The 25,988-nt window shown below is 38.1% G+C and overlaps 1 protein-coding gene across 1 annotated transcript in view; it reads right to left on the bottom strand.

Moving 5' to 3' along the window:
• Positions 1-25,988, bottom strand: part of COL19A1 (collagen type XIX alpha 1 chain) — a 276,934-nt gene that overhangs the window by 83,759 nt on the left and 167,187 nt on the right. Inside the window, exon 16 of the mRNA XM_084890396.1 lies at positions 16,990-17,043. Within this exon, the coding sequence (XP_084746522.1) occupies positions 16,990-17,043 (54 nt within the window). The remainder of the gene's footprint in view (positions 1-16,989; positions 17,044-25,988) is intronic.

Below are 25,988 nucleotides of genomic sequence, written 5' to 3'. Positions count from 1 at the left end.
TCATTGATCAGCTGCCTCCTGCATGCCCCACACTGGGGATTGAGCCCACAACCCTGACCAGGAACGAATCATGACCTCCTGGTTCATAGGTTGATGCTTAGTCACTGAGCCATGCTGTCCGGGCTGAATGGATTTTATTTATTTATTTATTTGTTTGTTTGTTTGTTTGTTTATTTTTTACTAGAACTACAATGCAGAAAGTTGTATTCTAATTCTGAGAGAAAAATCAATAATGCTCTTCAGATAGAAAATATTTGGGAAACCGCCAAAATCGGTTTGGCTCAATGGATAGAGTGTAGACCTGCAGACTCAAGGGTCCCGGGTTCAATTCCGGTCAAGGGCATGTGGGGATAGGGGGTGTGCAGGAGGCAGCTGATTGATGTTCCTCTCTCATCAGTGTTTCTAACTTTCTATCCCTCTCCCTTCCTCTCTGTAAAAAAAAATCAATAAAATATATTTTAAAAAAAGAAAATATTTGGGAAACCAATTGCTTTTTCTTTTAAACACACATCCTTTTACTTATCTTAAATATCTGCTCTAAAAGAATTTTTATTTCTCTTGGGACTTAATTATGTAGGTTTAGCAACTGTAATTTTATAATGGTTTATTTTTCTGAGAATGCATCTGCTACAAATTTTTTTTGTGATTGTGGAGATGCCACGAAATTGCTGAAAATGCTCGAACTGCAAATATTATTTCTGAAGTCAGGAGAAAGTTCACTGATGTTTATATTATGTTTACATTTCAATACAGAACTTCCCCTTCTGGTATTACATGTAGTACAGAGCTACTACGCACCACATATATTAGATAAATTTAAGGTTCCTGAGAAGAAGCTCTTATTCCTCAAAGTATTCCACCTACTTTCTCTGGTTTATGCCTAAAACTCCATAAAGGTAGTTGAATTATTTGGCATTGGGTTTTATTATCAGCTCAAATGCAAATGTTCCTGGAGATGTAAAACTAACCCTTCATACTTAGACAGCTCAGAATAATTCTAAAAGCGCTTTCACTTATATTTTCTTGGATAGTAGGATGGTGTGATTGCAAAACACATGATATTATTTGGTGTTCCTAATACCCAAGTGAGATGGATATTATTATATTCTCCGACATGGAACAAAATGAGAGATCCCTTTTGCCAACCTAATCGCACAATAAACAAATAGTAGAACCAAATCTAAGAGCTGTCCCACTGTAATATATTCCTATGAAAGTCAGACTCAGGGCCCTCACTTTCAGCACAAGGGTGTGAGAAATGGAGCTACTTCTGAATCAAATATTGAGGTTAACTTAGCTTATAAGAGGTGGGAACTCAAAAATAAGCTCAGGAGAAACTCCTATTTCAAGCTAATCAGAAGGGCATATTACATTCATTTGTCCAATATACAGACATAAACATGAAATTGGAAGTGCCCTCATCATTAAGTAGATGCTTTCAAGTGTTGTTGTTTTTTTCACATTGAAAATAGAATCTAATGAGTTTTTCTGGATGATGAATAAGTCAATGAAAGTATTTAGGTCAACATTCTTAGACAGACGAAGTTTCTCTATAAAAACTTGAATGGAAGAAATAGAAAGAAGAAGAGCAAAGCAGGTAAAAGAAAACATTACATGAGAATGAGAAGGACAGAATTGGGGAAAGTATCAACACTTCTGCTTTAGAAATGGTAGGCCCTGGGCTAAGCCCTGGGAAAGAAATAATGAGCAAATGGCAGAGAATGATTAAATAAATATTAATAAATAACAATACTTTCCCTAAGAAAACAATAACTATACAGATATTATTGAAATCTGTAATTTTATAATGGGTTATAATGAGGTAGGTATTACCATTATTTTGCATGTAACAAAAGGTTAACCATCTTATTCAAGGTCATAAAACTAGTAGACAAAAGCTAGGTTTCAACTCAACTCAGCCTGATCCCATAGCTTTGATCTTTTCTCTTTTGTTTATCTGCCTCACAGTAAGTGGGGTGACAAATAAAAAAAATATATATATATATAGATCATCTTAAAGCTGCTTTAAAAAATCATGGAGGGCATTTAATAGAATCCCTTAATGAGATACAGAATCAATAGGGGCAAGAAAAGAGAGTTCCAAGACATATAGATACACATTTTTCAAAGATATAGATGACAAGAAGAGATCAAGAGAAAGTGACTCGTATGAAAAGAAGGCAGACACTGAGAACTGTTTAAATCTTGGAGGGCTTAGATTAGAGAGAGATAAGGAGAGAGGTTTCTGAGAAGGCAAAAGAAAGACGTTGGCAATTTTTAAAAACATATGTATTTTTATTGATTTCAGAGAGGAAGGGAAAAGGAGAAAGAGATAGAAACATCAATAATAAGAGAGTATCACTGATTGGCTGCCTTCTGCATGCCCATACTAGGGATGAAACCCACAACCCAGGCGTGCCCTGACTGGGAATCGAACCATGACCTCTTGGTTCATAGATCCATGCTTAACCACTGAACCATGCTGGCAGGGCGACTTGGTAATCTTAATCAGCATCTTAACTTTGAGGTTCAAATGACACCAAACAAAAGGTAAAAATTCATAGCATTTATGAGATGATAGAAGGAAAGGAAAAAAGAAAAATGGACATAGTAGAAACAAGACTAGCTATCCCAGAGAGTAAATTGCAAGGGGATGACTTTGATAAGCTTAAATTCCTATGAGCATGAAATTGCAGCGAAGAACAGTTATGGGAAAATTGTCACACTTAGAGGAAATGAAATATCCTTCAAATAAGACTACAATAGCACCCACTGCCTTTGCGGTGGAGGAGAGATTTGTGTATTAGCATTCTGGGAATCTGAAGGATTTAAGTGATACAACAATACACTGGTTTAAGCATCCGTCAAGGGCATCTTCTGGGGACGTCTAACGAAAGTAATAGCAGCTTTGTTGGAGGCCAGCAGCCACACACTCATTCTGGGTTAATCTCCGGAAGTCCTGAGCAGCACTGTGATCCATGTTCTTCTCTCATCGCAGCCAGTTTTCCCCTGACAGCAGCATCTACCTGCACCATGCTCGGGAAGATCGATAACTTCTAAGCATCCCAGCCTAAGATATTGCCAGCATTCTTGGTTCAGAAGTTCAGAAGCAGGGCGATTAATAGGTGAGGAATTGCAGCAAAGGCAGCTTCTGAATCTCGAATGAGAATTTATCACATCTGCCACTTTGGACATTTTTCAAACGATTCCCCTGTGTGTTCCAGGAAGTGCTCACTTGAGCTGGGCTTGTCTCTTCTGGCCTGCATACTGAGCTGTGTAATTGAGGGAACTCAAGCAATAGGCAGTTTATGGTTGTATGAATAAGCAAAATACTCAATATGTGACCTGATTGTTTTCCAAAAACGGCACAGTCCCCGGTTTTAGTTGTCATTTTGGAGCAGGAGTGGGAGGATGAGACTGACAGTGAATACATTCAATGGGTATAATTAGCCCATTTCATGAAAGCAGATTTTCTAACTGATGCTATGAAGCTCATACAATTTTAACACTTTCTTTTCTACCGGAGAGAGGGGATATTTTTTTTTAAAGGTTGCTTATTTTTCCCCCTGATCTCATGAAACAAATCCATCAAATTGGCATACAACTCTTGCATTATTGATAGAGTGGGAAACTTTTGACTGATTTCCATGACATGATGGTTGGGGAAAAATGATTCCTCCTCTAATGCTGCCATTATGCTTAGCCACCACAAAATATTTCAAATTCCCCTCTCCTCAGTATGTCCTACAAAAGGAAAAATGTTATTTGTCAGCTTCCTGCAATACGAGGAGCAGCAGGAATTTTGAGAGTGCCTGGCCATCCCACAGAAGCAACACCATCCACCCATTACAAAGTGATAAAGCCACAGGGGCATGACAACCAGTAAGGATGGAAATGTGTGAAACAACTTACTTGTATCCAGTGGTGTCCCCCAAAGCTCACCATCAGCAAAACCTGTACCTGGGGAACAACTGTGCCTCTACCCCCTGGTCTGACCTCAGGCATCTCTCAATATGCTGCCCACATCTGGAGGGAAGGTGGTTCCCATAGCAGCACCTATCAATGCTTTGAGTTTCCATTTACTGTAATTAAGTGATAGCATTCACTCTCTTTCAAAGTGTTGGTAGAGCCCGGGAGGCACGGCTTAGTGATTGAGTGTTGACCTATGAACCAGGAAGTCATGGTTTGATTCCTGGTCAGCGCACATGCCGAGGTTGTGGGCTTGATCCCTAATGTGGGGTGTGCAGGAGGCAGCCGATCAATAGTTATCTCTCATCATTGATGTTTCTATCTCTCTTTCCCTCTCCCTTCCTTTCTGAAATCAAATATATATATATATAAAATTTAAAGCGCTGGTAGAATGACAATGCTTTCTGTGCAAGGAAAAGGCAAGTTCGAAGGTAAATTGCTAGGATTTAAAATATCCAGGCTGATGGCCTAGCTTATACACTGCCAGCAGTTACACAGAACCCAAGAGCGTGGGCAAAGTTTGAATAGTTGGGGACATTCTGAACAGCTCTGGGGGGAAAGCAAAATGAACAATCTGTAGGTTTTATTGGGGTGAGTGTTTTGTAGTCTCCAGTTTCAACTTGAATGTGTAACATCAAGGTTTCTGTCTGATCTAATAATAAATCTACAAATGACAATTGTTAGCTCAAGTGAACACCATGGCTACAGAGGGCATACTCAGGGCAGTTCTAATTAAAAAAAAATGCTTAATTATTTAATTTTTAAAACATCTAGGACTATTCCACAGAAAAGTTCAGAGGAGTAGATACTGACACTGTAGGCCAGTGAATAAGTAATTAGTGATATTAACCTTTGCTAATCCCATAAAATGACTTTTCTATTTTTGAAAATAAATTTAGAATATTTCTAGTATGTTGAGAAGTATAGGAAATTATACAATAAATATTGATGAATCCACAATCCAATGTTGTCAGATTCGAACCATCTGCCATATTTACTTCAGATCTTTTTACTTTTTAACAAACATACAGATAGAACTAAAGCTCCTGCAAATCTTTTTTTTTCTATGAAATTTCCTTCCATGTTTCAGACCCCCCACCCAGATAATGCTGAAAACTTGTTGCTTCTCTAGTCACATAATTTCTGTCAGCATTTCCTTTGATCAGAACAGTTTCCTGCCACGTTTCAGTGCTTTCGTAGAGAAAACTGACTGTAGGGATTTAGCAAAGCCCCTTACTTTCCAAGGCCCAGAGTTTTCTTATTGTTAAAATGGACATAATCTGTTCTTGCCCACCTCACAGAGCCATACAGTGGTAAAATTAAATTTCTGTAAGGAGACACTTTTGAAAACTCTATCATCAAATACAAACTATATGGTACCTTAGGAAATAAATCTCCCTTTCTGAATATCTCCTCCAAGGCCAATCAGATGTATTAAAACCTTAATGTCTAGCTGAACTGGTTTGGCTCAGTGGATAGAGAATTGGCCTGTGGACTGAAGGGTCTCAGGTTTGATTCCGGTCAAGGACATGTACCTTGGTTGTGAGCATATCCCCAGTGGGGGGTGTGCAGGAGGCAGCTGATTTATGTTTCTCTCTCATCGATGTTTTTAACTCTCTATCCCTCTCTCTTCCTTTCTGTAAAAAAAAAAAAAAAAAAAAAAAATTATATATATAAAATTATATATAAAATTATATATATAATAAAAAAATTATATATATATAAAATTATATATATAATACATACATATATATATATAATCAAAAGTCTCAAAATACATATAATCAAAATACATATAATCAATATGTAATAAAAAAAATATATATTTAAATAATATATATTAAAAATTATATATAAAATTTTTATATTATTAAAAATAAAACCTTAATGTCTATCCGCCACAGAGAAATGGTGCATAATTCATGCCCTGGCCCAACTAATAATAAATTTGGTGGCCATACCTAGGATTTTAAATATTCTGTTCTATAATTGCTATACAGAATACATGTTCAGATGTCTCAGTAGTTGGTTTCATAATCCAAGATGAAAAAATGTAAGTAGTGGCTGCAAAATAAAATCCCTTTTCTTTAGAGTGGAGCTATAATTAGTGAAAAACCCAGGAAGTCAGAAAGGGGCTACTAATGTCTCACTGCTGCTGTTCACAGGGAGAGAAGAAGAGTAATTAGGGAATCGGACCCTAGTGCTAGTTTTCACCACCTGATAGCCTCAGCTGCCTCACTTGCATGTCTACATATTCTGTGGCAACACAAGGTGACATCGGAATTTTAGCAATGTTGGCAACAGCTGTTTTGTCTGGGACCATGACCCTAGTGGGGAACAAGTGGCAATAAAATGATTAACTGGCCATGTTTCCATTTTATAGGTCGTAATTATCTTTGTTTTTAAAACCTAAGGAAGTCACCTTATTTTTAAGAAATAAAATTACCATACCCATTGATTCAAATAAATCAGGGATCTTCACACTATGGCCCGCGGGCCACATGCGGCCCGCAGAGGAGTCTGATCCGGCCCGCCAGGTTTTTTGGGCAGTGAGCGCAGCCGAGGTGTTACAGTAGGAAAGTTCATATAGTCTGGCCCTCCAGCTCTCTGAGGGACCGTGATCTGGCCCCCACTTTAAAAAGTTTGAGGACCCCTGAAATAAATGCTTAGGTTCATTTTTTCATTAAGATATTATCATTACAGTACATGGCCCTTGGTTATTTAATAGGCCCAAGAGACTCAGATTCTTTGCTGAAAGGAACACTGAAAAATATGACAAAACCCTGATCAGTTCAAGGCTCCTGGAAGGGATGTTAAGAATATGAATTAAGTTCCCAAATGAGACATAAAAGTTTCAAAATACATATAATCATCGACCAGGCGTTTGGATAAGAAGTCAAATGTTTCAATCAGACATTTATTTTGTCATCCGTCTTACTCAGCAGTCCAAAATGTTTGGGGTACTAATTTGTTTTGGAAGTGGGCCTTGCTATATGTGGAAAACAATAACTTTGCACCTCGAGTTCTCAGTATATCATACAATACATAAAGTTGGAGATAGAAGACATAAAAGTTGAGGATAGCAATAGATCATGGGTTACAGGTACAGTTCTATGGTGTTTTGAAGGCATACATGCTCATTGCTTTGGCTGTTCATCTGATCCAACCTAGAACTTATCAGAAAGGAAGCAACAGGACAAAATGGACTTACTTTATGTGATTAGAGTCTCCATCTTTGAGGAAAAATGTAGCAGCCGCTGGATTTAGGCAAGATTAAAATTAAATGGGCTACTAACAAAGACTTGTCAGTTTTCTTTCAACAAACAAACCTACTTCCTGTGTATGTAAAGACTAAAAATATCTGTTAAAATTGATGTGGACATTAGAATTATCAGTAGAAACAATGATGTTATCACATGAAAATAAAAATCTAACCATCTCAGGTACAACCACAAATAAGAAGACTTACAAAGAGAGATGTGACAGGTTGACCATTTTCCTTGCCATTTATTACCATTAACTACCCAGCCTCCCCTCCTCCTACTTCCTCTCTCATTGGGCCCTGCATGATAACAGCTACTCAGTTCCAAAACCTCTTCTGATACTATTCTTCTCCTAGCTCCTTTACGTTTATTAAATACAGTCAGCTCTTTCCCACCTCAGGCCCTTTGATGCCCTGATCTTTCTGAGTGGGAAGTTCCCATTCTGGCCCTCACATGGCTAGCTCCTTTTATGGTAATGTCATCTAGAAGTCACTCAGAGACACCACCTGGACCACCTTATCTAGAGTAACAACTCTTCCTTCCAAATCATTCTCATATACTCATTCAATTCCCCTATACTTATAGCACCTCAGGCTAAACTGAAATCATTTTGTCTGCTTATTGAATTGCTCATTAATCACTGCTCCCCCTCCCACACAACAGTGTAAGTTCCTGAAGGTAGAGGCCTTGTCTGTAGTTTGTGCGTTGCTATGTTGTTTTTTAAACCACCATCTCAATGTTTGTTATAGTGATTAACACACAGTAGATGATCAATAAGTATGTGTTGAATAAGTGAATTCAATTTCACACTCTAAGTTTACTCTTTTAATTGTGTACCACTGTGGTATAACCATGACCTTCAGGACTGCACAATGAGTCACACTTTAAAGGTGAATGAAGTTCTATCCTGAAATTAAAGCTATAATAGAAACAACAAGGTTATATATATTTTAAACCATATTGTTGTTTTAGAAAAGAAGCTTAACTTCCATTGGAGTCAGCTCCCACAAAATTAGCACTGTAGACTTTTGTTAGCATTTTACAATAGATGGGCATTAAAGATCCATGAGCTAAGGGCTTTCACTTCAAGAGAGCATCTCATTGACATTGGAAATGACTGTAATGAAACAGCATTTGTATTTAAAATTCAAGATAAGCAGAAAATGCAACAAAACCCTAAAAATAAATTTTGAAAATCATGTAGATTTCCAATTAAGCATCACTGAAAATTTTCCATACCTTGAACTTCCTTCAAAGTGTTATTCTTTGCTCAGAGCTTTACAGTGAAAACAGTAGAGGGTGCTGCTGCCCCACATTACAAATTTCTTAAATTTCTGTTTTCAACACAAATTGCTATGCACTGAAATGTGACACATTTGAGCCCACTGCTCAATTCTCATGCTGCAATAATGAAACAATGCACAAAAACAATGCCAGAAAAAAGAGAAAGGAAATCAAGAGCCCTGTCTGGAACAGAGAGAAATAATAACACATCTTAAAATTAATGTGGTTTTAAATAAACACTTTTTACAGTGATGATGAATGAGAAGTAAAGTTAATGTCAAATGGATGGGCTAATCGTAGGTCCTTTAATGGCTCATTAGTTAAAGTCTCCTGCCCTCCCTTCTGCCTGCCTCATTCTCAGCTGCTCCCCTCTCTTTTCTGAAGCAAAGAAAAATCAGAATGTTTTGAAATAAACTAAGACATTTCATATCTCAAGACTTTCCAAGTCTCATTATCATAACAGAAAGCCACTATTTTCTGTTGCTTATTCTACTCAGATAACAGAAGGCTTTAAAGAATAAGAGATATTTTTATTAGAGTGAGAGGGATAGTAGTTGAGACTTAGAGAAGATCACAGCTAATAAAATGCAACAGCTCAGATCATGGATAAACCAGCTCCACAAGCAAGGAAAAGGCTGTAAATCAGAGAAGAAAAAACATCAATGAAAAAACAATGCTTAGACATGGTTGTTAGCACTACTACTACCTGATTGTGAGTAACTTTTAGGTATCTCTTCGTGAGTAGATTTGCATACCTAGAATAAATATTCCATGTTGAGCATATGGCCTTTCATTTTAGCAATTGTTTGAAAGACATTCAAATGTTTAATTGAATTTTGAGAAATTGGTAAGAGAAAAAAATGTGTTGGCTCAGTTACAGATTCAAGACAATCTCTTCCATCTACAATACTATGTGAGTGAATGGATGCTCTGAAAGAGTGATGGCTTTAAGTGTATTTAGATAGAGAATTTTACAAGAAAGTTCTTTCACATTCTTGGCATTTGATTCTTCCAGCAACTGTGTAAAGTTGACGTGTCATTTCAAATTTGCAGAAAAGGGAAGCCCAACACGGAAATGCCAAGTGAACTGTCCGAGGACACACTCGTGAGGAGGATCAGTTTCCTCACTGTCTGCGTACACTGTCCCACTGTCCTATGGCTCTGCAGCATCATGAGTTGCCTTGGAAAAATCAAACTATTTTCTGTGTGTGGTGTGAAAAGTAAAGCTGATTTAGTCAAATTGTAAACTGGAAACTTTTCTTTCACACCTGTGATCCAGTAGAATAAAGTTGGGTTTAAGGATCAGTTCCTGGGTGTTAATTCTGGCTGCTCCCACTTACACTGGTGTGGCCTTGGACATTATAAACTGAAGATAATTTCTGCTTCTCACCAAGCTGTGAGGCTGGCACAAGGCATTGGCAGGAGAGTACCCTAAGCAGAGCTAGTGCAGTAATAAGCTCTCCTGAGCCATTCCTTTCTTTTGAACTTATTTCCTCGTTAGTGCTATTTCGTCCCCCTGGGAGATGCTTAATGCTTGTATGCTTCCTCTATGAAAAACTGCTCTCCACCATAATTTCAGTGTATTTGCTGGTACTAGCAATCCAAGACTTCTCTACTTAATGGTTTTCCTCCAGTGAAGAATATTCATTCAAAATGAGATGGCAGAAGTTATTCAGGGGCATTTAAAAGCTTTTCCCCTTTATAGGTAAGATCAAAGAAAAAGCTGGACCAATGTTTTATAAAAAAAAAAAAAAAAAAAAAAAATTCATCATAAAGTATTCTGGCTAGCTCTATTAACCAGTTAGCTGCTCTTCAAGCATTTTGATTAAGAATAATCCTACATAATAAAAGGCTAATATGCAAATTGACTAAATGGTGGAACCAAACAACCAATTCCTATGACATGCACTGACCACCAGGGGGTGCGCACAGAACATGGCGGGTGTTGGCAGTAGACAGCAAAGTGTGGAACATGGTGGGCGTTGGCTGGGGTAGGGATGGTGGAGAGGTGAGTGGGGGTGGGTGGAGGGGTATCAGACCAAGGCAGAGAGCTAGTCGATGTCATCTGGGTGAGACTCCAGTGGTTACTGAAAATTCTTTGCTCCCGTGTGCTGCTCACACCCACTGCGAGTCAGGGCCCTGATGGCTCAGAGCCGTCAGTGGGTGCAAGTGGGGCCAGTGGCATGAGTGGGGCTGCTGGCAGACAGGGGACCAGGGGCCTCGGCGGATGGATTGAGACCCACCCCTGTGCCCACCACAGCCTCGTGACCCACAGTTCCTTTCAAGGTGCATGAATTCATGCACTGGGTCCCCAATTTCATTATATTAAGATTACATATGTGTAAATTTCAAATGAGTTTTCCCCAAAGAGAGGAAAAATTGCCATTCAATGTGGGGAGACGAGGAGCTAAAATGCAGGAATATGTATGGCTTTGATGAAACACTAATTAATCAAGACAATTTAATAACATTAGTTCACTAGATCTACTTTTAGTAAATATTTCATATAAGAATTTTTTCCCTAGGAAATATACTTTTTCAGTGGGAAAGAGGTTATATATTAAATGGAAAGTTGTGGGGAAAATTATTCTTTGTAAACAACATCTTTTTGGTACAAATCTTTCTATAAAAAGTGAGAAAATACAAATTTGGCTTCAGAACAAAGATTCACAAGTAGAAAAAAAAATGGTTAAAATGTTTTAATTATGGGAGTTGCTTCAGGCCATTAAAATTTCTTTTAGTTCTATTTTTAAAAAAATTCTTTGACACTCCCTAAATAACAACACTGCCTTTGATTGAAGGAAAATCTCTAAAGCCCCACAGGGAAGAACATTTTCTTGAAGAAATTGAGTAGAGAAGGCTGTTATCAAAGGATCCATGCCTTCTAATAACTCCTATTCTTCTTTGGTTCTTTTCAGATAATTACACTGAAGTTTTTTCCCCTCTAACTTTTCTACGGGCAAATTGCTTACAAATACATGCTAAAATTTTATACTCTTCATTTGAAGGATAGTACATATTATTTGATTGCTATTTGATAAGAGAGATAAAATGTATATATTTTTACATTTCAAATTATCTTAAGAAATTCTAACACGTGCTTCAGGGATCACACATGCAAGCCACTAGAGTGAGTCATACACCGTCTCCCAATCTCAACCAGAAGTGTTTTGGCTCTGATCAGCCTTTCCCTCTTTCTCATGTTACCTTCCTTCCTGCTGTGAAATGGGGCTCATGTCACACAGGGTCCAGTGTTAAAAACAAAGAAAATATAATGTTTTGACTCATAAATGTCCACAAAGGTTAGAAATTACAAATAGTCCCATGGGACATCTTAACAGAGATAAGAAAATATTCTGCTGATACTTTAAAAATAGTAAATAGACTAGAAGAGATAAATCAAAGAACTTATATACTTGTGTGTATAGCCCATGGTCATGAGCAGTAGGATAGTGAAGACCTGGGAAAGTGGGTAGGGACTGTGAGGAGGGAGTGAAAGGGGGAGGGAATGGGAGATATCATTAATACTATCAACAATAAATATATATTAAAAAATACTAAATAATATGATAGCTGCAATGAATGGTGCTCATTCTCTCAACAGTCCAACTCTACTGTGCCACTAGAGTAACCTATCAATGAAATCTGGCATGGGACGCTCCACTTAGAACTCCTCACAGATTTTATATTGCTGCATGACCGTGGGGTTTGACATGAGGCTTACCAGGACCCTGCCTGGGCTTGACCTGTCAGTGCCGTGTCAGAACTGCGTGGGCTGCCCGCCTGCCGCCAATCCCCAGAAATTCAGCACGTAATTGTTTTTGTTCAGGCTGTTTTCTTCTATCCACACTACATAGCTTGCATTGCATTTTTTTCCCCTCTATTTACTACTCTGAAAAAACCTTCTCAACTTTTTTATTTTTATTTTATTTTTTTAATCACATTCCATTTTTAAAAAAATATACTTTATTGATTTTTTACAGAGAGGAAGGGAGAGAGATAGAGAGTTAGAAATGTCGATGAGAGAGAAACATCGACCAGCTGCCTCTTGCACACCCCCTACTGGGGATGTGCCTGCAACCCAGGTACATGCCCTTGACCGGAATCGAATCTGGGACCTTTCAGTCCCCAGACCGACGCTCTACCATTGAGCCAAACCGGTTTTGGCCCTTCTCAACTTTTAAAAAATAGCTTTATTAGGAGTAACTGATATAAAAAGAACTGTAGATATTTCGTGCATGCGATTTGATGAGTTTGGACAAATACACACAGTTAAGGCAGACAATTTGAAATGTAATAATATAAACATTTTATTCTCTTATCAAATAGCATAAAAATATGTAATATCTCTCAAATGAATAGTATATAATTTTAGCATGTACTTTTAAGCAATTAGCCCATGTAACAATCACCACAGTTAAGGTGTTGACATATTCAACACCTCCCAGTTTGTTTCATTTAGTTTTTCTGTTTATTTCTGTAGTAGAACACCTAACAGGAGGTCTACCATCTTAACAAATTCTGAAGTGAATGTTATATTGTTAACGATAAGCATTATGCTATATAGTACAACTCTAGAATTTATTAATCTTGTATAACTAAAACTTTATACCCATTGAATAACAACTCTCCATATCTCCCTTCCCCCCTGCCTCTGGCAACCAACTATTGTGTTCCCTGCTTTTATGAGTTTGACTATTTTAAAAATTTTATATAAGTGGAATCATGCTGTCTTTGTCCTTCTGTGACTGGATTTCACTAAGTATAATGTCCTCCAGATTCATCCATGGAATTGCTTCTTTTTGTAAGGCTCAACCTTTATGCTTCAATTTTCAATTCCTGAAGGAAACCACCCCAACCATTATCTTTTCTAAATTGTCACCCTCTGTTCACATTTCTGTGGACTAAACTTGAATCCCTAAAAGACAAGGACACTCATTTTTTTGCAAGCCCAGCTCCTACCAGAGTGGTAGGCATCTAAATGGCCTTAAAAAAAATGTTTGTGTAATTGTTAAACAATGTGAATGAGGAATAGTTTCATTGCTTTTATGAGCTAATTTTCTTCAAATATTAGTTTATATGATCTTGAAACGACTGATTTCAAAAATCTCTCTTCATTTTTAACATTTTGGAAACAATAATCCTCTTGCTAAAGTACATTATGCTTAGGAAATGAAACAAAGGTGGTAAAGAAAAACGTTATTTTACTTTCCTGTCCAATGCTGCCCTTAGCTGATTCTTGTAAGTATGAGTAGGTGCTTCAGAGGAGTTTCTGCAGCCTGCTGGTATGCACATCATCAATTCAACCAAACATGCAAATAACTTCAGAAAAACCCAACAACTGATATAAACTATACCCCAAGACATAGGTTTTTTAATTCATGAAAAGATATTTTAGTCAACTAGAAGAGTTATTTCAGAATAAAAAAAACAAAACAAGGAGTTTCCATAAACCATAATTCTTAAACAAAAAGTAAGCTGATGGTCTAGTATCTTACTTTTTCTTTTAAGTGAAAACTGACCTATAATAAAAAATCTTCTCTTTTTTTGCTTAGTTTCCTCCCCTTATTTTTGTAGTCTAACAAATTGGTATCTTATAATATTACAAAGGATAAAAAAAACATTTTTCTTTTAAATACTGTAGACTTAGAATTCAGTGCTACTGTATATTAGACCCATAGCTGAGTTTAAGTTATAAATCTAATATTTGAAATAAAATAAATACCTCTCTATCCAAACATTTTGGAAATAAACTAAAACCTGTGGAATTGAATATTATACATATTTTCATATAGTTGCATTTTTTTAATCTTCTAAATTCTCTAGCCAAATCATTTGATCTGTAGTTGAGAACTCATTCCAGGATTTGGTGTAATCCTTTTCTCTCTTGGACATTTGGCAAGCTTGTCATAAAGGCCTTCAAATTCAAATTCCTTCTTTGAGAAAACAATTATCCTGTCTTGACTGCAGCATCATACATTCAGAAAACATATGAAGGTCTAATCTTGCCTTTTAGCATTCACCAGCTTTTCTTCTTTGTAGCAGAAAACAATTATTGAGAATCCTATAATGTGTTCTCTGTTTTGCCAGAGACCTTGGAATAAAAATCAACAAAGCTGATTCCTTTGAAGACTAGATTCCAGGGTGCCAAATTCATGCCTCTTTTGTTAACCCCCACTTACTTTTATAATCAATATCAACGGACACCAGTACATTACTGGCAGAACAATTCCCTTGAATGGCTAAAGTAGATGAAATGAAATTCATGACAAGACAGCAATCATTTTTGTCACATGAACCACACCCTATTGGAGTCTCAAAGTTCTAGGTCTGGCCTGAGCCTTCTAATGGTGGTTCAGGACTTTAAAAAGTCCCTTACTTTTGGTCTTCATTTTCTCATCTACAAAATATTGTACATTAATTTGTTTACTTATTCATCAAGTAATAACCACATACTACATGCCAGAAATTTTGCTAGGCAATGGTGACAAAATAGAGGTTTAAAAAATTCATAGTGCAGTGGGCAGACAAATAAGGAAAATAACAGTTGCAAAATCATGTGCTATATCTGTAGGAAGGATAATGTTATAGGATCATGGAAGATGACATCACACTTACTGAGAGCCCCTGGCAAAGGACATGTAGGAGAACTGATGTCTGAGCTGAATCATGAAGACAGAGGGATGCTTTTTTAGGTCTGTGGGAGAACATTGTGAAGTATGGCGTTTTTGAGATAGTAAAGGATGATTACACTGTAAATTGCAAATGAAGGAAGGGCACATTGGAGCATAGGCAAAGATGGGTCCAGGGCAAACTACGAAGGGTCGAGTATGGCATACAGAAAATGTGGGATTCTATTTGAAGAGAAGTTATTAAACAGTTGTAAGCCAAAAAGTTACATGGTTAGGGTAATGATTTAGAAATATTCATCTGCTTATAGAAGGTAGAGGCAATGAAACCAGCTCTGAGATGGCTATAAAAACACAAATATGAATCGATAAGGGCCTAAACTATGTCAGTGGCAATGAGGAAAGAGAGAAGGAAGAGAAAGTTCATGGGTTACTGGGATGTAGAATTGACATAATTTAGACACTATCTTGATGTGGAGGATGAGGGAGAGTTTGGGGCATTCTACTACTTTTGTAGTACATAGGAGACCTCCAAGTGGAGATGCTGGAACTCAGGAGGAATGTCTGGGTTGAAAAGACTGAGAATCTTTAACCCATGGGACGAAAAGGTAGGGAAAGAGGGAATCTTGGGGAGCACACGAGACTTGGTTGGAAAGTTTGTAAGGAGAACATTCTGAGAAAAGGGAAGCGTATGGAAAGTTGCCTTCCCTGTTTACAGAAATTCCGACTTAAGGGAGACTTAGGGGAATTCTGAAGGCGGAGTCCCTAATTATTCCTTGACCTTTCCAAACAAGTCTGGGCATGTGCAGACCCCAGGTACTTACTGGAATCCTTATGCCTAATCTTTGGGTGCCCTTGTCTTGAGGACAATGTAAACACATATGTTCTCCCAAATAACTCACCCTACTGATTGTATTTAAAGATAAAAACTGCAATAAAAGCTGAATGAGGCAGGCAATCAGGGCTGTCTGGTTGTTATAGCCAAGCAGTCCTTTAGCATCTCTTTCACAAACATGCCAGAGTAATCCATTTATCCACTGCTCACGTCTGCTGGCCAGCTGGCAAGGGAATGTTGTTAATGAAAGAGAAAAAGAAAAAGAAAAAGAAAAAGAAAAAGAATGGTCCCAGAGGTAGGAGGAAAAAGGTGAATGTCACTAAACCAAGAGAAAAGAGAGTTTCAAGGAGGCAGCAGTCAACAATGAGAATTCCTACATAGCAGCAAAATAAGATGGAGCCTGAAAAGTGTCCTGGGAATCTCACACTGTAGAGACCATTGGTGACTACAGAGATGGCAGTCGCAGTGGAGTAGCTTAGACATGAACCAGATTCTAGTGGGTTAAAGAGTCAGTAGAACTACAAGAAATGAAATACTTTTTCGAGAAGCTTGGGATAAAGGAACAGAACCACTAATTGGCTAGAAGATCTTTATAGCTTTCGTTAGCAACAACATTCAATGAAATTTTACTTACAAAAGAATGTATCAAGAAATGGGGCATGCTTCCCCAGAGATCTCACTACCAGCCTGGCTATTAAAAGAAATTGAGGAGATGGAGTCAGGTGGGTTTGTAACAGGATTCATGTAATGGAGCCTTGGCTTAGAGTGCTCATGCAGGCAGTATAGTTGTTTCTGCAGTGTAATGAGATGCGGGTGAGGTGTGTGGACAACTACCAGCCTCCCTTATCTTCTGGTTGATGGGGTGGTAGGAGGTATAGGCAGTACAACCATTTTCAACAGTAGAAAGATGTAAATTATTACCTACCAGGGAGTAAAATAGCCCATAGATAAACACACAGAAATGAAGAGGGATTCTCTGCAAAAAACAGTCATCCTATTGTTTACTCACAGGGGGCCCTGGGGGTCCTGGTTTTCCTGGAGGACCTGTTTTTCCTCGTCTTCCCTTAAAAATAAAAGAGAAACAGACAATAAATGATGTGACTCCATTTTCTTTTAAGATGAGACAATATTAAATGGCAATGTTAAAGACAGTAAAAATTAAAAGTTAAAAAAAAAAAACATTCCAAATCCACATGACCTTTAAACATCAATGAAGCCTGAAAGTTATGAGCCAGATATTAACAATCAAGATGAGAAAAACAGTGCCTGGAATAAATAAATCTTAATTGTCATTAGCAATCCCTGATACTCTAATAAAATAGTATAAAGTATCTGAAAGATGACCTAAGATTGGCATTTTATCTGATGATTCCGTGGTTTCAGATGCATTTGTCATCTTAAATTGGTGTTTCTCAAAGAGTGATCTGAATTCTAATTTTATACGAGTTGCCGAGGATGGGATTGGATGTTAAAAATGATATTATGGGCTCCGACCTAGACTTACTGGTTTAAAATTTCTGGGGAAGGAAGCTGTGAATCTGCATTTTAAAAATCACTTCAGGTAATTCTTATGCTCACTAAAGTTTGAAATGCACTTCCCTAAGTCATATCATAATTATATATGCTGTATAAAGTACATTAATGAACTCTTTTCTTCCCTTTGGGTAGTCAAGCTCTTTTATAAGGGAACTAAAACGTATACTTGCTTATTAATTTTCATTATTGTAACTGAATGTTAACTCCCCCAAATTTACAGCCAGCTAAATTCCAATTGTAAGAGTTAGAAAAATAAGATCATGCTAACGTTTAAAATTGTAATTGTTTACCTAATATCCTAAAGAGTGGTTATTTATTAGAAATTAATTCTCTTTAAAATTTTCCCTTTCTAATAGAAGGAAGTAAGCTTAGGTATTGAAAACGTTTTGAATAAGAAGAATTTCTGAGCATGTTTTCTAAATATGGCCATGCTATTTCATTGTTACTAATAACTTTTTAGTTACCACATTGGTAGTATATTAATACATATTAAGGCTTGTTTCTACTGAAAAAGTAAAAATTATTGGGTTGATCTTGTAAGGACTTTTTGGGAGAATTATAAGCATAAAAACAGAAAGGCCCATTTCATTACTAATTTTCTTGCTCTAAGTAAGGCGAAGTTTGATCACTCCGTCTTGGAGTGGGGTAGCAGGTCCAGTGGGAGCTATCTAATCACATACTACACTCTGATTCTGTGGAAATGCTTCTATTGTGGCTGCAGGCAAGTTAAATTCATACCACCAGGCCTTTTAAAAACAGCAGCTTTTTCATAAATAATCCTAGCTAACATCTCCAGAACAGATTTTAAAACATTTTATCAAAAATAAAAATACAATTAGTGGTATTTTCATCTACCCTCTGTTTTAGAGAGATCTGTGAACACTGGAGTTCCTTTGGGAGATTGTAAGATTGGAATAAATATATAATTTAATATTCTGTATCTACAAAAATGTTATACACATGTACGTCATTTTTCTAGTCTTATACAATAGTTTAACATTCTGAAAATCAATATATTGGGTCTTTCAGTAAATGTAAGTCAATTAGCCCCTGAGAATTAATCAATGATAAAAATGTTTACTTAGAAAGTGGAAGCACTGTAATCTAATTCACAAGAGGACAAAGGAACAAAATCAATGGCATTCAAGTAGTTGGTTTCTTTTTTAGGTTGAGGTAAGTTAAATGCAGGATCAACGTTAGTGTGCATTCTCCTTTCTTTAAAGGAGACAGATTTATTGAGTTGGCCAGGAAGTGGGGAAAATGAAGCTGACTATTGATCAACTTTTATCGCAGAGTTAACGTTGAAGACAAACCAAGTGTCAGATACTGCGATATAGCATTGGCATGTCTTAAGATGAGGAGTGAAAAACATTCTAGATTCAGTATGGTTGGGCAAACATCCAGATATCTTGAATATCACTGCTGAATTACACGATCTTTTAAGTCAGTCTTGCATTGTCGGCGTGCACTGATGTGTATGTCTAGAGTGCAGGGGAATGCTGATTGGGCTTATGCATCCTTGCTAAGAGTGTTCATGCAGATCAGATATTTTCGAGGCTGTTAAATTATTGGAACATATTGTGGGCAGGTAACTTCAGCCAGCACATGGTGTCAGTTTAAATGTGGTTTCTAGTCTTAAATTCCTAGTAACACCTAAAGCAGATTTGAAGAATTTTTTTAAAGGATGTGCTTTACAAAGCAATGTAGTCACCATGTTCTTAGCCGTTCCACCAAATATATTTTAGGAACAGGGTTTACTTTCAGTCCTCCTCTCAGCAACCTGTAGAAGGGGCTTTGACAAGACGGGGCAGAAGGGTGAATGGATGAAAACATGGGTGGAAACTCCAGAATATTGGGGGCCACAATGTAATAGTTCAAGCCCATTCCCAAATATCATCCTTCCCTCCAAGAAGCCCCAGGAATGAACTCCTTTGCCTTCTTCCCCACAATCAAGGCCCCCAAGCTGCACTGAACACGGTCTCATAGATTCGTATTCCTCCAAAAGATCTCTCTTTTCACTTAGAGGCATCAGGGAAAGGCAAGAGCCCACTTAAGAGACAAAGTAGATTTTTGGTAAGGTAAATTTTTTATGATTTAAGCTGGGATAATTTGGGGTGTATTTTATTATTAATAATTGTGCTAAGTCAACAGGCATAAACTGCAACTCTCACCCTAGGGCTAAAATGAGATCCCTCCATTTTTCTGGGGAGAGTGTAACCAGTGAATCTGTTCTTTTCCTCACAGGGGACAGAGGAATTAGATGCGGCCACCTGGTGCCAGGGGCTGAGGGTGGGCTGCTGACACTGATGGGAGGAATGGTTATGGTGTGTTTGCTCCCCTTTCTGTCTCCTTTTACTTCAGTTCCTTCATTCCAGGGCTCACTGGGGACCCATTCATTGTAATGTGAGACAAAGAGTAGGGAGTTGGCTGTGGGTGGGGATGAAAATCCTGGCAGATTACAGACACATGCTGAGCTGCGTGAGGCCTTCCTGGTTAGGATTTCTTTTCCCAGGTCACCATTTGTTCCTAAGCAAATTGGAGTCTGGCCGCATCTCCAAATGGATGGAGAACTACTGTTACAGCATAATTACACTCAGTTAATCCAACACTTTTCTAAAAACTGGAACATAAAGCACAAAATACAGATTTACTATATCAGGTTGCCCTAGAAACCTCCACGCTCAACATGTCAGTTTCCTGCTTGGCAAAAATGTAAAGGTTATTAAACAGTAGTTTGGATATTTTCAGAATAATTTAAGCCCAGTGGTGCTCAAACCTGATCATGAATCAGCCTGGCCAAGAGGGCTGGTTAAAACAGATTGCTGTCTCCACTTCCAGAGTTTCTGACTTAGTGGGTTTGGGGTGAGACCTGAGAATTTGCATTTCTAACAGTTTCCCAGGAAGGCTGATGCTACTGGCCTGGAGACCACACTTGGAGAGCTCCTGCTCTAAATCTCAAGCTCTCACTTCACATTTAAAGTCAGCCAATCTTGTAGAGTCCCTAATACCTTATAAACCTTGTAGCTCAGAACTCAAGAGCTTGAGTTCTGTCGTAATGTGGACCCATTGTCAAGTTCAGGAGCACCGGGACTGAAATCTGGCTTTTCTCTTATGGAAACTTTTAGTATCAAGATGTCATTTCTGTGCCTGGCTGGTGTGGCTCAATGGCTGAGCATCAGCCTGTGAAACAGGAAATCACAGTTCGTTTCTCAGTCAGGGCACATGCTCAGGTTGCAGGCTCAACCCTCAGTAAGATGTGCAAGAGACAGCCAATCAATGATTCTTTCTCATCATTGATGTTTCTATCTCTCTTCCTCTCTCCCTCCCTCTCTGAAATCAATAAAAATATATTTTTTAAAAATTATGTCATTGCTGTAAAACTGATACTTAGACTTTGCAACAAGTTTGTTAAGGATTAAAGAAAGAGATCATATACAAAATTCCTATCACACATCCACTAGGATGGCTACTTTAAAAAACAGAAAATAAATATTGGTGAGGATGTGGAAAATCTGGAATGCTTTTGCACTGTTGGTGAGATTGTAAAATGGTGCAATTGCTCTGGAATGCACTATACAGGTTCTTAAAAAAATTAATAGCCAAACTACAATATGATCCAAAAATCCTACTTCTGGGTATATTCAAAATAATTGAAAAGAGGGTCTTGAAGAGATATTTGCACACCCATGTTCATAACAGCACTATTCAGAATATCTGAGAGGTGGAAGCAAGCCAAATGTGCATTAATAGGTAAATGTATAAACAAAATATGGTATCTATACTAATAAAAGGATAATATGCAAATTGGTCATGATGCCCTCACAGTAACAACTGAATAGCAGGCTGCATGAGGCGACAGGCTGTCAGGGGTGTTAGCAAGGGATGACCAAATGACTGACCAGCAGGCTGCATGGGGCGACCAAGTCAGCAGAGGGGGCAGTTGGGGGCAACCAGGCCAGCAGGCATGGCACTAAGGGGCAACCAAGCCAGCAGAGGAGGCAGTTGGGGGCGACCAGGACGGCTGGGGGTGGTGGGGAATTGGGGGCGACCAGAATGGCAGTGGGGGCAGTTAGTGGTGATCAGACTGTCAGGCAGAGGCAGTTAGGGGCTATCAGGCAGGCAGACAAATGAGCAGTTAATAGCCAGCAGTTTTGTATTGTGAGAGGGATGTCTGACTGCTGGTTTTGTACATCCCCCAAGTGTCCTGGATTGGAGAGGGTGCAGGCTGGGCTGAAGGTACCCCCTACCCGCCATGCATGAGTTTCGTGCACCTGGCCTCTAGTATATGTATAATGGAACATTATTTAGCCTTAAAAAGTAGAGAAATACTGTTATGTGCTACAACATGGATGAATCTTGATAACATTGTGTTAACTGAAATAAGTGTAGTGAAATGAGTCACTACAGGATAAATACTGCCCGATTCCACTTACATAAGGTACTTAGAGTAGCTAGATTAATAGAAACAGACAGTAGAATGGAGGTTACCAGAGGTCGGGGTGGAGGAAGGGAATATGCTATTTTAGTTTTACAAGCTGAAAAGGTCCTGGAAACCTGTTTTACAACAATGTGAATAGACTTCACACTATTGAACTATACACTCGAAGATGAGAATTTTATATGTGCTTTTAACACAATTTTGTTTTTAAAAGCACTCCAAATGCAATGTCTGATACATGGTGGTAATAATAAATGTTAGTCCCTTTCTTTCCTGTCTTTCTACCATCTTGAATCCAATATCCAGTTCTCCTTTTTTTTTTTTTAATTTAAAAAGATTTGACAATATATCAAGAAAACCTTCTAAAATATGCACTGTGGATCAGTTTAAAAGTGTAACCAATTCTTAACTATGCACATGGAATTTTTCATCTAAAATAACTATCAAGATGGCCATTGAGAGTAGAAATAGAAAAAAATAAATTGTGGGTTATTCATACAATGGACTACTATATAGCAATGAAAATGAATGGAATATAACTACCTGCAACAGTGTGGATGAATCTTTCAAAACATAATGTTGATCCATTTATACAAGGAATTAAAACAGGCAAAACTAACCTATTCTGTTATAACAGGTTACTGATGTAAGAGTGGGGGTATCTAAAAGAGCATTACCGGTGTTTATGGGGTTGGTGACATGGATATTCCTTACTGTGCGCTGATTTACAGGGGTGTGCTGAATTTCTGAAAAACCATCAAGTTGTATTTGTATGGTATATGTATTTTTCTGAATATATGTTATACTTTAATAAAATTGAAAAAATGCCCATAATAAATTTGGCTCAGTGGATAGAGCATCAGTCTGCAGACTGAAGGGTCCTGGGTTCAATTCTGTCGAGGGCATGTACCTTGGTTGCGGGCACATCCCCAGTAGGGGGCGTGCAGGAGGCAGCTGATCGATGATTCTCTCTCATTGATGTTTCTAACTCTCTTCCTCTCCCTTCCTTTCTGTAAAAAATCAATAAAACATACTACATTTTTAAAATGAAACCAGATTACTACAATTAAATACTTTTATTTGAATTATCTGATGACTTTACCTATCTGCATTTACTATGTGCAAGGACATGGAGGGTCTCCATTGTCAGGAAGATAAAAGCAAATCAAGGCTTTTTAAACGAATAACATCTACAAATCTGCAGCAGTAAAAATAACCTGATGCATCCAGGATGACTTGCAGGAGGAGAGCACGTGTTTCTTAAATTAGCCACTTGATTTATAAACATTTGGCCCCCACGAGCATTAAGAAGGGAAGAATGCAAATAATGGACGACTGCTACTAATCTGACAGATGGTTTTTGCTGTAGATGAGGATGAGGGTGATAAGGATACAGCAGTAATTGGACTTAAATAAAGGATGGTATGTAGACCCCAAACCCATGGAGGAGATGTGTGTAAATAGTCTCTCTAAATTGCCAGGTCTTGCTAATACAGCTGTCTCCTCTTAAATATTTCTGTCCCCATGTGTGTATTTAGCACACTCTTAGGCATCAGCTCAGTCTGAACAAGGTATCAAGGAAATGTCAAGGAAGAGGAGACAGGGCCTTGACTGGCACCCACAACTGTGAATGAGGTGTTAATTACACAGGAAAACATTACACACTATCTGGGAAGTTTCATTTTCTTTTTTTACATTGTGAGCGGAAGTAAGATTGATGGCAGATGTTGTAAAAAGTTACCACATTTTGAAATCAGTGATAGGTGAAAAAAGGGGAATGGAATACTTATGTGCACAATGAATAATATCCTAAGTGCATTTTATTTCTTAACAGAGATTTAAAAATACACATATGACAGCCACAACACTAGTCACAAAGGTCTCATTATTTCAGGGATCAGACAAGTGGCTCTTGTAAGGACATGGGAAGAAGATGTAATTCAGCATGAGCAAACGATTCGAAATAGGTTTAGAGCTCAGGGAAAATGAATCCACACTGTGAGGCTATTCTCTACATTGCCTTCCTCATTCAGATTGGAATCCCAAAACTTCTAAATCATTCCACAATTTTTCTATCTCTCTGTCCCTTTCCTTTCTTATATTGGGTGGAATGTACAAGTAACTTATGTGGCTTTTCAAAACAAGTCAGACATTATGACATTATTACCTAAGCCCCCTCAATGGCAACTGAACAAATGATAATATGAATAAATGATAACACTACATCAAAACAAGTGGTGTGGTCTATGGTCAGTAATGTCGACAGTCACTGTTCAAGATTTCTATTAAGTTATCCTGTTGATACCAACTTGGTCATGAAAATAAATATAGCCAAGGTTTGGCCTCTTAACGCCTTCTGACTGGATGGACCCAATAATCTACTCCCCTCTTCTGCCTTGAGCTGTCCATGTTATGCTAGGAAAATATAAGAAAGGTCTATGAATAATGACCATTAAAATGGTTACCACTGATCAAATGCTTGCCGTGGTTCAGGCATGCTAAGTACCAATTATGTGATTTCATTTAATCCTTTCAAAATCTCAGTGGTAGGTTGTATTGTTCCCATTTTACAAAGCAAGTTTAAACATCTAGCTCCAAATTACTCTCCTCTTACTTGGGGGGGGGGGGGGGGGAGAGGGGAGGGGAGGAGACATTTAAAATCAAGTATCTGACATTATGCTAAATGAAATAAGCCAGTCAGAGAAAAGATACAAATCACATGATCTCACTCATTTGTGGAATATAACGAACAACATAAACTGATGAACAAAAACAGATCCAGAGACAGAGAAGCATCGACCAGACCGTCAAACCTCAGAGGGAAGGTAGGGGAAAGTGGGGGTAAGAGGGAGAGATCAATCAAAGGACTGTATGAATGCATATAGGCATACCCAATAGACACAGACAACATGAGGGTGAGGGCATGAGTGGGGAGAGTAATGGGGGAATAAGGACACATATGTAATACCTTAATCAATAAAGAAATTAAAAATTAAAAAAAAACACACACAAGTGTATCGGATTTTAAAACCCATAATCCTCAGGTTTAAGGTGTCGTTGGTGGGTATCCTGATCTTTCACAATTTAGGTTACTTTGCTGCTGTAATTGTTGAAGTTCTCTTGTTTTCTCACAATCAAGCCAGATTCTTAAGTGTCCCACTTATTTGCTCTTAGGAATTTGGGTCTTACTAGTTCTCACCTGCTCATCTGATTCCTGCTTGCCCTCGCCTCAGAGTCTCCTCTGACTTCTGCAGGCCCGCCAGCATGCCAACCACAACCTTCCATTTGGATTTGTCTGGACTCCTGATTGCCTTGCCAAACCACCAACTCTCTCAGCCCTGATCTCTGGCTCTGTTTCCTGGGCCTGCCATTGTCAATCTCTGCCAAGGCACTTGATTTGTCTTGGTATCAGGGGTGGGGCATTGGCAGGGTGTGGCTACACAACTTCCTGAACGTGCTGTGATATATTTCAACATCTTTGTATCACATTAACAGGGCGGATGCTGGAAGTGCCCATTTCTGCATATTTGGAAGTTCCCAGCAGGTACGTGCCAGACTGGCGGAGGGGAATCAGGCCTTACAGTCTGCCTTCCTCATCCGAGCATTATGCTACTGGGCTGCCACATCAACATACATCTCACAATGCCTCAGGAATGCAGAATTTTCTCCTCCATTTTTATTAAGGGAATTAGTATATTTTTAATCTCAGAGTAGGTGAAATAACAGGTAGAGGAATAAATAATGCATATAAACTGATAGCATGTTATTGAATAGACATGTTAAAAGGAAAACAATGCAGTGAGGTTCCTCAACAAACTTCAGACAGGTCAGAATCTGGGCCAGTGGAACAGGAATAAGCTCAGCCTCACTAAGTACAGAACAAAAAAATCACTAATGACATGTTACGTTTGGATTTGAGTTAGTAAAGTTATAAAGGGTGTATTTTCACCATTTTTTTAAAAAATATATTTTATTGATTTTACACAGAGAGGAATTGAGAGGGACAGAGAGTTAGAAACGTCGATGAGAGAGAA

The sequence above is a fragment of the Pipistrellus hanaki genome (genome assembly GCF_964339955.1).
Source record: "Pipistrellus hanaki genome assembly, chromosome: 7".
NCBI classification, from domain to species: Eukaryota; Metazoa; Chordata; class Mammalia; order Chiroptera; family Vespertilionidae; genus Pipistrellus; species Pipistrellus hanaki.
This window is presented reverse-complemented; position numbering and strand designations above follow the sequence as displayed.